Source organism: Mesocricetus auratus, unplaced genomic scaffold, assembly GCF_017639785.1.
Source record: "Mesocricetus auratus isolate SY011 unplaced genomic scaffold, BCM_Maur_2.0 Super-Scaffold_100008, whole genome shotgun sequence".
NCBI lineage: Eukaryota > Metazoa > Chordata > Mammalia > Rodentia > Cricetidae > Mesocricetus > Mesocricetus auratus.
The window spans coordinates 36,999,871-37,015,484 of NW_024429192.1; the positions used below are offsets into that span (position 1 = coordinate 36,999,871).

Sequence of the window (15,614 nt, forward strand, 5' to 3'; positions counted from 1 at the left end):
CTTCTTTGTGGCTTTACCTGCCTTTTCTCAATCCATGGTTCCCCTCTCAGTTACGAACCTAGCAAGTTGGCTGGATCACACTTAAGGCCCACAATGAGAGGTTCCCATATATATGTTTTGTTTGTTTTTCAAGACAGGGTTTCTCTGTGTAGCCCTAGCTGTCCTGGATCTCACTCTGTAGACCAGGCTGGCTTCAAACTCACAGAGATCTATCTGCCTCCTGTGTGCTAGGATTAAAGGCATGGGCCACCACTGCCTGATTCAAAAGATAATTTTTTTTAAAATCCAGATCCTTGAGCACCTTCAAACACGTACCCCACAGATCGCTCTTGCAGCATATTTTGAACTGTTTTATTCCCTTACTTAAATCTTCTTGCTTTTTACAAACTGTCTAAACCCTATTTCAATCTTGTAAGTAAGGGTCCAGGAACCTAGAAACACCATGTCCAATCCCTGACCAACCATAGTGGCACATGCCTGTAAGTCCACCACTTTGAAAGTACCAGCAGGAAGATGAGGAACTCAGGGTCATCTTAATCTACATAACAATGTTCGAGGCCACCCTGGCTACTCGAGACCCTCTGTCAAACAAACACTCCCCCAAAAGATTGCCTTAAGCTCTCCTCCCAAGCAGCTATTAAAGCTGGAAGGAGCTCAGAGGTTTTTGTGTATGTTACTTATTCTTCCACTAGGTGGTGCAATTAGATATCTTTAATCTAGGCTCCTAGTTGTAATCTGTCCTGGTTTGGGTTGATCTGTTTTGTTTTGTTTTGTTTTACTCTTGTATGTGTGTGTGAGTATGTGGCATGTATGTTCACAAGTATATATAAGCACTGAGGGACACTCTGGCTGCTAGGACCAACTGAACCGCCTGGAAAAGACACTCCAACCTGTTGAACTGCCTGCAACTTGCAACTTTCAGTTTTCATGAGCTGTCACTCATGCTAAGGAGGGCTGTGGTGATACAGCTGTCTTTGAGTCATTTCTTCTCACCCATATTCCTTTAATTATCACCAATAAAAATCATTGCTTAACTAAACTGGATTTTGGTGGTATCTGAACTTTGGTCTATCATGAATTCCCTAATCTGGGGTGAATGACGTTTCTTCACACCCCCCTAGTCATAGCTTCACGTAACAGCGACAAGCACCTGGACCATGTGAGGACTTAGCTTACTAGGTTAGTTGAAGTAGGAAGTGAAAAGTTTCTAGACTCTGATAAGCCTCTCCGTCTACACTGCAATCCAAATCAGACCAAATCAAACCAAATTAGAAAAGCCCATGTTTAATGGACACAACATTCCCAGATGGTCCAGCCCCCCAAAGTGGTGATAGGAAAGGGAGACTGGAAAAACCACCAGTCTAGTTTCTGGGGGACAATTTTTTTTTAAGATTTATTTATTTACTACACATACAGTGTTCTGCCAGAAGAGGGCACCAGATTGAATTGTAGATGGTTGTGAGCCACCATGTGGTTGCTGGGAATTGAACTGAGGATCTCTGGAAGAACAGTCAGTGCTCTTAACCTCTGAGCCATCTCTCCAGCCCCTGGGAGACAGTTTAAATAACACTGTGGGAGTGGTCTTGAGCATCTCTGGGGGAGGGGCCATCATTTGGTGGGCTTTCTGAGATGCAGCAGGGTTTGGAGGGAGATGGGGAATTGGGGCTTGAGTGGAACATTCCAGAGTCTTTGGGTCTATATGGATGCCAGGGGCTGGGGTGAAGCTTCCACCGTAACAGGAAGAACCCATCCTTAATGTGTGTGGCGCCATCCCTGAACTGGGATCCTGGTCTGGTTTAAAAGGAGAAGCTTGGGCCCTAGGAGATGGCTAACCAAGGAAAAGTACCTGTTACCAAGACTGATGACCCAAGTTCAATTTCTGGGACCCAGAGGGTCGATAGAAGCTGAGAACCAACTCCTACAAGCAATTGTCCTCTGACCGCCACACTCACACTGTGGTACGCATGTGCCCACAGACAGACCAAACCCTGCCTCAGAGGAACAGGGGTGTGACAAAGGGGGACACCCAATGCTCTCTCCCAGCCTCTGTGAGCACTAACGCAGGGACCTGCATTGGTCCACACACATGTATACACCCAGTGTACATTCAACAACACACATGTACGCACACTTTAAAAAAAAAGAATTTTCTAAGCCAGGCCAGGTGGTATGAGACTATAATCTTAGCTATACAGAAGGCAGAGGCAGGAGAATGGCAAGTTTTAGGTCAGTCTGAACTACGTAGACACTATCTTCTAAAAAATGTCTCTCTCTTTATTTTACAAGATAATTTCTACCTTGCTCCTCCTACTCACCACACCTCCACTCATCTTTTATCTATCTCTGCTATTTTTGTTTTCCAGCCCACCAGCTTCTATTTTTCCCCCTAACAATTGTCTCTTCACCAACTGGATACACCAATAGCTTTTAAAAACCTGCAAGAGAATACATAGATAGTGTATGTGACCAGAGAACATCGATTTTCTTTATGTGTTCTCTGGATAAACAAAATAAATAAATAAATAAACCAGTAGTTAACAAGGTTCCTTGCTTTACAGATCCTGTATCCTTTTTATTTTTAGCATAGAATATGATATTTTACAGCACAGCACCTGAGCAAACAAGACTTTTAGATCTGAGAAAGTACCACACTTTTGTGCAAGCCTGCTGTGATGATTAATCTGTCAGCTTGAGTGGCTTTAGAATCACCATGGAAACACAGTTCTGAATGCGTTTATGAAAGTGTTTCCAGGAAGGTTTAACGGAAGAGGGGCAATCTTACTTGAATGTGGGTAGCACCATCTCAAGGCTGGGTCCCAGACTGAACAGAGGGAGAAAATGAACGGCTCACTTGAACTCATCTCTCTTTGCTGTGTGACTGAGGCAATATGATCAGTCAATTTGTTCTCCCGTCATTCCACCTACCCCACCATGATGGTCTGTGCCCTCAAACTGGGATCCAAAATAAACCCTTTCTTTTGTTTTTTTTTTTTTTTTGGTTTGGTTTTCCGAGACAGGGTTTCTCTGTAACTAATACACTGTATTAGTTACTTTTCTTGTTAGACTATGACAACATAGATAACAAAAACAACTTAAGAAAGGGTTTATTTTGGCCAGGCGTTGGTGGTGCACACCTTTAATCCCAGCACTCGGGAGGCAGAGGCAGGCAAATCTCTGTGAGGCCAGCATAGTCTGCAAGAGCTAATTCCAGGACAGCCTCCAAAGACACAGAGAAGCCCTATCTCGGGGGGGGGAGAAAGAAATGAAAAGTCGGCAATATTCCTAAGGAACAGCACCCAAGATTGTCTTCCTGTCTTCACAAGTACAAGCAAAACAGATGCATGCATACCTACACACTTCCACCCACTCAAAATAAAACAAATGTGACTGATTCATGCACATAAAAAGAAAAGAATAGATTTGCATATACTACATTTCCCCCACCATTGTCATTCATATGGCACATCTACCAGAGAGACCTTGAAGCAATAGAGCCGCTTACTCAAAGGCTAGAACATCAAAACTGTGAGTCAAAACAAACCTTTTACTGTCTTAGGGTTTCTATTGCTATGAAGACACCATAGCATAGTTTTATAAAGGGGTGAGTTACTTTTACAGATGTTTAGTCCATTATCATCATAGCGGGAATGCTGGCATGCAGGCAGGCATGATGCTTGTGAGGGAGTTGAGAGTTCTACATCTTGCTCAGGCAGTAAGAAGTGATCTGAGACACTGGGCATGACTTGAGCACATATGAGACCTCAAAGCCCACCCCCACGGTGACGCAGTTCCTCCAACAAGGCCACACCTACTTCAACAACGCCACACCTCCCAGTAGTGGCCATCGGGAGGCATTTTCTTTCAAACCACCACAATAGTAAAGGACATCTGACACCGTAATTTGTTTGTTTTGTTTTTGTCTTTGGAACAACCTACTTAGAGCCCCAAAGCCTCATCTTTTCCCTTTAAGTTCTGCCCTCAAGAATCTAGTCATGGGGCTGCAGAGATGGCTCAGTGGTAAAGAGGATTGGCTGTCCTTCCAGAGGACCCAGGTTCAAATCTCAGCACTAACATGTCACCTTAGAACTACCTGTAACTTCAGTTCCATTACATCCAATACCCTATTCTAGTCTTTTGGACATACAGGCAAAACAACAATATACGTAAAATTAAATTAAATTAAAAGATAAGTCAGTCCACTTTACGTTTTCAGACATTAGAATAACTATTTGCAGTGAAGTCAGATATTGATCGTAACTTACACAACCTTATTCACGGTTCACTCCTCTGAGGGTCTCTGAGACTATCAGGGTCAGGAAAGTAATGACCCACCTGAAACAAGGAGGAAGCCCTACTCAACACTACTCAAGTAGTCAGAGTCGGTTCAAACTTATACAGTCTGACACTGGGCAGTTTATTTTAGAAATATTTAAGTACAGCACAATTTGGAAAACATTTCATGGTGTAACACAATCCCCTGTGCACAAAAAGGCATCACATGAAAACTTTTCTCAAAGTATTTGTCACTTCTTCCATGAAAAATGTAGAGAGAGGCTACATGTGTTAAGGGCCTAGGGGATCTGGTGTGGTCTCTCATACAGATGGTGTCATATAGTTGTCATTTAGGCCATTAGCCACTTCCTGTCCTGCTTGTGGGAGCTTGGTGTTGCCTGACAACCAGGTTGTTGCCACCTTCATTCCCAGATTTCTGGGTGGAGAAACAGGTGACACATCTCCCTCATATTGAAGAGACAATCCTGTTTTCAATGTTTGCTTAGTGTTTATTTGTGCCAGCGAGGACCTTTGTGTTTCCAACACATTCCCACTACTGTAACCTGCCATTCTGTAATACTGTAATCAGCAAAATGGATTGTGCTGTCTAGTTTTATGTCAACTTGACACAAGCTAGTCACTGGAGAAAAGGGACCCTCAGCTGAGAAAATGCCTCCATAAGAGCCGGCTGTGGGAACAGATCTCTGTGAGATCACAGCCTGATCTGCAGAGTGAGTTCCAGGACACGCACCAAAGCTACACAGAGAAACCCTGTCTCAAAAAAAGAAAGAAAGAAAGAAAGAGAAAGAGAGAGAGAGAGAAAGAAAGAAAGAAAGAAAGAAAGAAAGAAAGAAAGAAAGAAAGAAAGAAAGAGAGGGAGGGAGGGAGGGAAGGAAGGAAGGAAAGAAAGAAAGAAAGAAAGAAAGAAAGAAAGAAAGAAAGAAAGAAAGAAAGAGAAGATCCAGCTGTGGGTCATTAGTGATTGGTAGTCTATTGTGGGCAGAACCATCCCCAGTTGTAGGTTTAGGTTTTATAAGAGAGAAGGTGAGCAGGCCATGGGGAGTGAGTAAGCAGCACCCCTCCAAGGCCTCTGCATCAGCTCCCGCCTCCAGGGACCAGCCCTGCTTGAGTTCCTATCCTGACCTCCTTCAATGATAGACTACAAGTGAAAGTATAAGCCAAGCAAACCCTTTCTCCCGGAGCTTGCTTTTGTTCATGGCATTTCATCGTAATAATAGTAACCCTAAGACATTTATTAAATGCCTGCTGTGGAAATAAATGAAGAGCAACAAAATGGAAAAACCAAACATTATTTATTCTGAGCTTTCTATATCGAGGTGTGGGCCGCCATCAGTGTTTGGGAAGAAATTCAAAGGTGTTTAGGCATAGTGAGGCTATTGTAAGGATAAACCCGATGTCACTAATGCAGTTGTAGAGGATTGATTGCAAGGCTAGAAGAGCATGAGTGCCTCACAGTGTGGAAATCACAGCGCTCCTATGGGAGGATGGGTGGTAAAGACAAAGGAATCTCCAGAAGCTCACAGGCCATCCAACATAGTATATGTAGCATCAAGCAACAAAGAAACTCTACCTCAAACAATTCGGAATATAAGGATCAACACCTGAGGTTGTACTCTGAACTCCACATACTCTCACCCACATTTATACACATCACATATGCACAGAGATGGTTTTTAAAAATCAGTAAAGCCATCAGTTATTAATATCTGCCCTGGCCATTTGGCACTGGTTAAGACAACATATTAGTTCACTTCTTGGACTGTTACATGAGATAGAAAGATGCCTTCCCTTCCAGAAACAGATGGAAGCAGATGCAGAAATCCACAACTAACTATTGGGCCGAGTTCCTGGAGTACAATCAAAGTGAGAGAGGAGGGATAACATGAACAAAGGAGTCAAGACCATGATGGGGAAACCCACGGAATCAGCTGACCTGAACTAGTAATCGATCACTGACTGAGGTCTGACAAATGGGGAACCTGCATGAGACTGAACTAGACTCCTGATGGTGGAAGTCTTCTGTATATGTATTTCTGTTATTGGTTGATGAGTAAAACACTGTTGTCCAATACGGAAGCAAGATAGGCAAGACTAGGAGACAAGAAGGGTTCTGGGGAGAGTAGTAAGAGAGAAGCCTCCACATGATCCGGAGAGGAGAAGATGCATGAGTCTGGCGTTGTTGGTAAGATAAGACCATGTAGAAATACATATATTAGTAGTTATTGGTTAATACTTAAGACAGAGCTAGCCTATAAGAAGTCTTAGTCACCGGCCAACAGCTTATAATTAATATAGTGTCTCTGTGTGTTATTTGGGGGGTTTGAGGTAGCTGTGTATTTAAGGTCAATTTTGTGATATGTATATTTCTCCTCTTGTTTAGGTTTTGTTTTTGTATAGCTCATTTAAAAATGTAATGTATAATTAAGTACAGATTATAGTTACCTATAATAGTCAAAACGTATAGTTAGGTTAATAGGTTTTCTAGATATATAGAGATATATTTCAATTGGATAGACATTCTTCAAACCTTTCAAAGACCTACAGAATATGGCATTTAAGAGGTTTAGGGTTTTTCTTTTCTTTTCTTTTTTCTTTTTTTTTTTGTTTTTTCGAGACAGGGTTTCTCTGTGGCTTTGGAGGCTGTCCTGGAACAAGCTCTTTTTTTTTTTTTTCCCTAGACAGGGTTTCTCTGTATTGTTTTGGAGGCTGTCCTGGAATTCGCTCTGTAGACCAGGCTGGCCTCAAACTCACAGAGATCTGCCTGCCTCTGACTCCCGAGTGCTTGGATTAAAGGCGTGTGCCACCACCACCCAACTAGATTTAGGGTTTTTCTTGACAGTAAGAAACAACTGCTTCGGGGCTGAAGAGATGGCTCAGAGGTTACGAGCACTGACTGCTCTTCAGAGGTCCTGAGTTCAATTCCCAGCAACCACGTGGTGGCTCACAACCATCTGTAATGAGATCTGGCGCCCTCTTCTGGTATGTGCAGACACACATGGAGGCAGGATGTTGTATTCATAATAATTAAAAAAAAGGAAACAACTGCTTCTGGCAACACACAAACTTCGTCAAAAGGGAAGATGGACATAAAAGAAACTCATTTTGGAGTTTGCTTCCAATATGTCAAGACTATCCATTTGGGAAAGAAACTGCTCTGATTTGGACTGTTTGACTGTTACTGTATGAACTGGACATGCAGGACCCACAGGAAAGTGACTGTTAAAACAAGATGGACATTGCTACAGGCTTCCTGCTTCATGGAAGAGTCTGCCAGATGCCCTACAGGACACAGAGGAAAGTGACTGACAAACTGCCAATACAGGCAGACAGTTTAAAGTTTCCTGCTTTGCTGAGAAGTCTGCCAGACACACTATGGCCTATGGGCCAAAGATAGAACATTACAGAAGAACTTTGGGTGACTGACCAGGCAGTGAGCTGTCTCTGTCAATTCTAGAGTTTATATGCTATCCTTCTGTGGTCTTTGATGAAGTTGAAGACAGATAGTTATGGTTATAGTTTTCCTTAGTTATGATAAAAGATAAGCCACATATAAGACTTTAGACTCACAAAGATAGGATAAAGTATTTTCTTTAAATCTTGCTAAATGTTATTGAACTAAAATTGTAATTATAATTCTTGCTTAATAACTTTTTTGTTATACACAATTTGTCTATATTAAAGTTAAGACCTTTCTTTTTATTTAGACAGAAAATAGGATATAATGTAGAACCAGTCGGGAACACTGCAACAGACTCCCTTAATATAGGTGACAGTGGTGTGGCTGGGGCAAAAATGAGGCAATATATGTGGCTGGTAGTGGATCCAAGATGTAACTCTAGCTGGGCGTTGGTGGCGCACGCCTTTAATCCCAGCACTCGGGAGGCCGAGGCAGGTGGATCTCTGAGTTCGAGGCCAGCCTGGTCTACAGAGCAAGTTCCAGGACAGCCTCCAAAGCCACAGAAAAACCTTGTCTCGGAAAAAAAAAAAAAAGATGTAACTCTAATGCACAGACTGACTTAGTGGAACCCATTCTATATGACGAGATACCTTGCCCATCCTAGACACAGAGGTGCGGGGGTGGAGAGGTGCCTTGGTCCTGCCTCAACTAGATGATGTGCCAGACTCAGCAGACTTCCTAGAGGAGGCCTTACTCTCTCTGAGGAGCAGATAGGAGGTGGGGGGTAAGTGGGAGGAGGGGGAACTGGGATTGGAATGTAAAAACTAAATTAAAAAAAGAGATATTGCTGGGCGTTGGTGGCGCACACCTTTAGTTGTAGCACACGGGAGGCAGAGGCAGGCAGATTTCTGAGAGTTCGAATCCAGCCTGGTCTACAGAGTGAATTCCAGGACAGCCTCCAAAGCCACAGAGAAACCCTGCCTCGAGAAACAAACAAACAACAACAGCAACAAAAGAGATATTGTATCAGCATGTTCATTTCCAATTTAAATAAATAAATAAACCAAAAGAAAGGAAAGAAGGAAGGAAGGGAAGAAGGAAGGAAGGAAGGAAGGAAGGAAGGAAGGAAGGAAGGGAAGAAGAAAGAAAGACAGACAGGAAGGAAGGAAGGAAGGCTTCCTACATGTCTACCTCGTGACAGGACAATTTTCTGGGCTGTTTATTGTGGATAAGAGTTGGTGATCTAGTCAGGCTGTAGAAGAGTTCTATCCATATTTGTATATGTTCCTCCTCTTCATTGTCATCTTCTTCTCTTCCTCCTCTTCCCATTCCTCTTCTTCCTCCTCCTCCTTCTTCAACAGAGTCTCACTATGTAGCCTTGGCTGGCCTGGAACTCAATATGAAAACCAATCTAGCCTCAAACTCAAAGATCATCCTGCCTTCACCTCACTGGTTCTCAACCTTCCTAATGCTGTGACCCTTTAACATAGTTCCTCAAATTGTGGTGACACCCTACCCCCAAAAAAACCTATAGAATTATTTGTGTTGCTACTTCATTACTGTAATTTTGCTATGGTTATGAATTGTACTGTAAATATCAGTGTTTTCCAGTGGTCTTAGGTGACCCCTGTGAAAGGCTCCTTTGACACTCTATTTCCTTATCTGGCCACTTCCTCCCCCTGAGGCTGAATACCATGGTCCAGCTATGGAAGTATTAAAGTCCAGCAATCAAAACCCCCCTTTAGTTCACCTAATTAACAAAAACCAATAAAAATCCTATCCCCAGCCCATTCAAACACAGATCTCCCCTTTTTTTCTCTTCTTAAAGATTACACCTGCAAAGGTCATTTGTTGGTTTTCTGCCTGTGTCAGAAAGCAGCCACTTTAAGTTTTCTTTCTTGCTTAATAAAGGATCTTTGTGAAAACAGGTGTTTTGGTGTGGTTTGTGCTTAATCCAGGGTCTGGAAGAGAACCCCCGCTGTGTGTGTGTGTGTGTCTCCTTATGTCAAAGGCTATTGAACAATCTTTTTATTTGTTTTGGGTTTTGGGGGGTGGTTTACTGCGATAGGGTCTCCCTGTGTAGACCTGGCTGTCCTGGAACTAGCTGTGTACATCAGGATGGATTCAATTTAGGCGATTCCTCTGCCTCCCTACGGCTGAGATTAAAGACATGCACCACTACACCTGACTAGAATTAAATTTTAAAGTAGAACCGCGTTCAGGTCGTTTTGATGGACATATATTAATAGAGTAGCCGAGCTGAGGACCGGTTAAGGGGATTCGAGTTTTAACTAATTAGTAAGTAGGGTGGCGGGGCGCCGATGACGAGCCCGGGCCTGCGTCATTTTCACAAAGACTCAAAAGCAGCCACCCAGTCAGCCCGGCCGCCGACAGACTTTAAACTGGGAAACTGCGATCAGGGACAAACGTGAGAGGCAGCGCCGGGAGGAAGAGGCGGGACTTCCAGCGGTGCCGGATTTCCGGTGGCCGCTGCCGGAAGCCCTTGGCTCCTCTTCGCCCTGCGCGGAGCAGGCTGAAGCGTGCAGACGAACTATCCAGTTTGCGAGCCCCGGCGTTCGGCTGCGGTCCCCGCCCACGGGCGTCCCTCAGCCGGTGTCCTGGGGCTGCGGACACTCGCTGGCTTTCCCGGATGCAGGTTACGGAGCGTGTGTGATAAGCTGTGATTTATAAATCGTAAGTAATACAGTGCCTGAGGCAAAGCCGAGTTTACTAAAATCGTCTCCATTATTTGCTTTAAAATGTAAGTTATACGCAACTGGAGTGACGGACTAGCGTTTGAGACGTTTAGTGCTCTTGCAGAGGATTGAGTGGTTTTCAGCACCCACTTTGGAAAGTTCACAACTGTCTGTATCCCTGGCCGGGTGATCGCATGCCCGCGTACATAATTACCCCCCCCCCTTTAAAATGAAATAAAAAATTAAGTAGGTTCCCATAATGAGTGTGCCTGTGGAGCCTGAGGCAGGAGATCTGTCTGGAGTTTGAGGCTAGCCTGCGCTAAAGAGTGAAGAATCTGCACAAATTCTTTTATTGTTTTTTGGGTTTTAATTTCTGCAATATTATAAAATCGTTCTACGCTACAAAAGCAAAATTCAACTTTTTGGGTTTGTTTTGTTTTTCGAGGCAGGGTTTCTCTGTGGCTTTGGAGGCTGTCCTGGAACTAGCTCTTGTAGACCAGGCTGGCCTCAAACTCACAGAGATCCGCCTGCCTCTGCCTGCCGAGTGCTGGGATTAAAGGCGTGCCCCACCAATGCCCGGCAGGATAATGTTTTTGAAATCCCTTTGTCAGACTCAGAGCCTGAAGATCCTAAGCTAAATATTTCTCCAAGTTCGATATCAGTTTTTTGTTGTTGTTTGTTTGTTTGTTTTTAAGTCTTTAAGGAAGGTCTGATAAATTTTTTTAATGGTTTTTCAAGACAGGATTTCTCTGCGTTGCAGCCCTACCCGTTCTGGAACTCACTCTAGAACAGCTTGGCCTTGAATGCACTGAGATCTGCCTCCCAAGTGCTAGGACTAACGGCATTGGAGACCACCACCCGGGCTGTTTTTTTTTTTTTTTTTTTTTTTGAGACAGGGTCTTATGTATCCCTGATTGGCATGGAACTCAATATGTAGACCAGGCTGGCCACAAATTTAGAGCTCCATCAGCCTCTATCTCTGCTGTGTTGGGATTAAAGGTGTGTGCCACCAAGCCTGGCTCTGAACATTTTTTAACTGTGAGAATGGACGTTTAACATAAACCTTCTACTGGAATATAGTCTTCAGTTTCTAGTGGGGAAAACAAATAGAGGGTTGCTGTTTGTTTCACAGAGTGCTATGAAAACTAATGGAACTGTGTTATCTAAAGTGTGAAGAGCCGGGCGTTGGTGGCGCACGCCTTTAATCCCAGCACTCGGGAGGCAGAGGCAGGTGGATCTCTGTGAGTTCGAGGCTAGGCTGGACTGACAGCTCCAAAACAATACAGAGAAACCCTGTCTCGTAAAACCAAAATAAATAAATAAATAAATAAAAATAAAGTGTGAAGAGATGTATAGCTGAAAAGGCAAGCAAAGGGATGATGATATGAAAACCTGCTTGTAAGCCACGTTAATGAACTTGATACTAATCAGGACACAAAATTATGGTTATTTGGGGGTGGGAGGAGTGCATCTGGGCATCTGCCCAGGCCAGAGACCATGAGAACATTTAGGAGTGTGCAGAATTACAGGAAGCTAAAGGTTGGAATTTTTCCAGAAATTTTCTTTATTCCCCTCATATTTTGCACCAGTTAACAAACATCTTCATTGTCTTGTGGAACATCTAGGTACTCAAGATAAAATTGTGGAGATATATATGTATAGTGTGTATATATATGTTTTGGACACTTTATCTTATAATATTTGCTGTGGAGTCTGAGCTGAAACATTTGTTTGTTTTAATCAGCTGCTCTGCATTTCTGTTTTGGAAGCACTAAGGCATCATGGCATCTCTTTGGTATTTTTTATTAGGTGTCATCTTATGTAGCTTTCCTGTCTTCCTTTTGCTTTCATGGAGGATCTTGAGATTGGATATTATGTGAAGGAGACGACAGCATCTTTTGTTATGATTGCCATATCACTTTCCTATCTAGTTACATTGATCCTCTAGGCCTGTTTCTTTCTATAGCAAATCTAAAAGGGATATTTGAGTCAACCTTTTGTTGAAATTAATATGTAAATTAAGAACATGGAACAGGGTGTGGTGATACATAGCTGTAGTGCCAGTTATTTCAGAGGCTGGGACAGACCACTCAAGTTGATGTGTTTAAAATCGACCTGATCAGCCTGGTGGTGGTGGCGGCGGCGGCGGCGGCGGCACACGCCTTTAGTCCCAGCCCTTGGGAGGCCGAGGCAGGCAGATCTCTGAGTTCAAGACCAGCCTGGTCTATAAGAGCTAGTTCCAGGACAGCCTCCAAAGCCACAGAGAAACCCTGTCTCAAAAAAAAAAAAATTAAATCAATCAATCAATCAATCCGCCTGATCAGCATAAAAGACCCTTGTCTCACAAAAATAAAAAGAAACCCTGTCTCGAAAAACCAAAAAAAAAAAAAAAAGATTAAAAATTGACCAGTAAGTGATCACAAGCTTTGGACTATAGGAGTTAGATTAGTGGGGAGTGGCTGGAAGGAGAAGGGGAGTGGAAACTGCAGTTTGGATGTAATATATGAGAGACTTAAGTTAGTGATGTGCAACATCTAAGTTGTTCAAAGGTTCCCTTTGTTCTTCAGAAATCAATTGCCTTCTGCAGCCAGTGAAGCTGACCAGGTTCCTTTCCCCATGGGGGTCTAGTGTGCAGTGATTGCAAACACTGTCTTCCTTGGTGGCATATGCAGCTTACTGAATGTGCAGGTTGCCCAAAGGGACCTTGGAGACAGTTTTGCTATTTCCACCCTAGGCTCTAGACAAATATTTGGGGGTTTCTCTGGGATGCTCTAGGCACAGTGGCCAGTTTACATTGGTCAGGCCATCATGTCCATCGACACCAGCTGCAGAATAAGGAATGTGTGAGGTTCTGTGTTGAGCCAACTTCAGTTTTTCTGACTGCTCGAAGATCACATCTTAGAGAAGTAGTACTTCAAGTTTAATGCAGATGAATTTAAAGCCATGGTCACTGACAGGTGACTCATCCCTGCTGGCTGTGAGGTCAAAATATCCACAACTGTGATCCCCTAGGGAAGTGACAGATCCAACTTTCCCAATGTCTTCCACTGTCCTGAGTCCTACACCCCACCAGTCATGTTTACCAGTAAATCTCATCTAGTCTGCCTGAGAGAGAGAAATAAACCAGATTCACAGTTAGGAAGTTTTAAAATCTTTATCTAACTTAATTTCATTTTTCTTTTATAGGAGCTCCTCACATTTCTTCAAAATGAATGTTACTGTTCGATTTTTAAGACCTTTTGCCAGGTTAATGGTGCCATTTACCCCTCATGGGAAGAGAAGGAATTTATACTCAACAATTCTGCAGAGATATATGTCTTCCAAAGTACCTTCATTGTCCTGTTATAATAAGGACAGTAAATCCCCTCTCAAACAGCTAGAATTGGACGGGTGGAAAACTACAATGAAATCTAGCATTCAAGAAGATGGTGTTTCAGTGGTCTCAGACAAAGATGAAGATACTCTAACTGCCACCAGAGAAATGATTGAAATGCGGAGATTGCTTGGCGCTGAAGTACCAGAACATATCACTGAAGAAGAACTCAAAACCCTTTCGGAATGTCCTTCTAAATCAGCCCAAAAAAAATACTTAAGGTTTTTGTACAGTAAGGAAAAAATGAAAAAAGCTAAGCAACTAAAGAAGGAAATGAGAGCAGAGGCCAGAGAAGAAGCAAAAAAGGCCAAGTTGCTAGAAACCACCACGGCTGAACAGCAGGACTTTATGTTTCTTCGACTCTGGGACCGGCAAATCAATATTGCAATGGGTTGGAAGGGTGTCCAGGCTATGCAGTTTGGACAGCCTTTGGTTTTTGACATGGATTACGAAAATTATATGAAACGAGTTGAACTGCAGAATGCTGTTTCTCAACTTTTGGAAAGTGAAGGATGGAACAGAAGAGATGTTGATCCTTTCCACATTTATTTCTGCAATCTTAAGACAGAAAGTGCTTATCATAGAGAGTTAGTTAAACGTTACAGTGAAAAGTGGGACAAATTGCTCTTAACAGCAACAGAAAAGTCTCCCATTGATTTATTTCCAAAGGACAGTATTATATATTTAACTGCAGATTCTCCCAATATTATGACTACCTTTAAGCATGATAAAATTTATATAATTGGATCATTTGTTGATAAAAATGCACAGACGGGCATATCCCTAGCCAAGGCAAAACGGCTAAATCTAGCAACAGAACGCCTTCCACTAGATAAATATTTACAGTGGGACCTTGGTAGCAAAAATCTCACCTTAGATCAAATGATCCGTATTTTGCTCTGCATGAAAAACACAGGTAACTGGGAAGAAGCTTTGAAGTTTGTTCCCAAGAGAAAGCACACTGGCTATTTAGAGATTCCTCAGCATTCTAAGGTTGTTAGCAAACTGAAGAAGCCTATGACAAGTTCATTTCCAAAAGGCTCCTTAAATGTCCGAACACGGAAAAGGTGACTGGCCTAAGTGAGAAAATGTAATAATATAAAAAGCAAGTAGATTCGAAATAGTTAATGTATACCTTAAGAGTAGTCTTTCCAGACAAACTGTAGAGTTTTGTCTTTTTCTAACTGGAAAACTTGAAAAGTATGTTTTATTTGTTGTAGAAATAATCAGAAATTATGGATTAATCTAGAGTTGAACATAATAAAGGTTATTGTTACAGCTTTGTAGCTGGTTGTATTTTACTCTGACTCTTTGGAGGGCCTACCACCCAGCTCCCAAGTAAATGCACAGTCAATTTTTGTGTTTTGTTTTTTCTTTTGAGGCAGGGTTTCTCTATATAGCTTTGGAGCCTGTTCTAAAACTTATTCTGTAGACCAGACTGGCCTTGAACTCACAGCAATCCACTTTCGAGTGCTGGGATTAAAGTTGTGCAGCACTACTGCCTGGCCTTCTTATGAATGCTTGGCCTTAGGGTGGCTTGTTTCTAGCCAGCTTTTTAAAAATTATCTCATCTACCTTTTGCCTCTGGGCTTTTATCTTTATCCTATATAAGTTTCTTTTTACTCTGTGGCTTGCTGTGTGTCTGGGTGACTGGCCTCTGCTGTCCTCCTCCGCTTCTTTTCTCATTCATCCCTCTACTCTTCTCTGAAGCCTAGATTTCTCCTCTGCCTGCCAGCCCCGCCTATCCTCTCTCCTGCTTTGCTATTGGCCATTCAGCTCTTTATTAGACCAGTCAGTTGTTTTAGACAGGCAAAGTAGCACAGCTTCAAAGAGTTAAACAAATGTAACACATTTT

At 42.7% G+C, this 15,614-nt stretch overlaps 1 protein-coding gene and 1 non-coding gene across 2 annotated transcripts; both read left to right on the top strand.

The window, feature by feature from the left end:
• Positions 1–10,183: 10,183 nt before the first annotated feature.
• Trmt10c (tRNA methyltransferase 10C, mitochondrial RNase P subunit) lies at positions 10,184–15,045 on the top strand. The gene is made up of 2 exons (XM_005074798.4): positions 10,184–10,384; positions 13,573–15,045. The coding sequence occupies exon 2, from the start codon at positions 13,595–13,597 to the stop codon at positions 14,828–14,830; it is 1,236 nt and encodes a 411-aa protein (XP_005074855.2). The 5' UTR covers positions 10,184–10,384; positions 13,573–13,594; the 3' UTR covers positions 14,831–15,045.
• Positions 12,968–13,102, top strand: LOC121142068. Its single transcript, XR_005879081.1, has one exon. It is a non-coding gene; the product is annotated as a small nucleolar RNA SNORA70 (small nucleolar RNA).
• Positions 15,046–15,614: the final 569 nt, after the last annotated feature.

Excerpts from the sequence above, each read along its gene's own strand:
- Trmt10c (XM_005074798.4), top strand. The coding sequence starts at position 13,595 with ATGAATGTTACTGTTCGATTTTTAAGACCTTTTGCCAGGTTAATGGTG.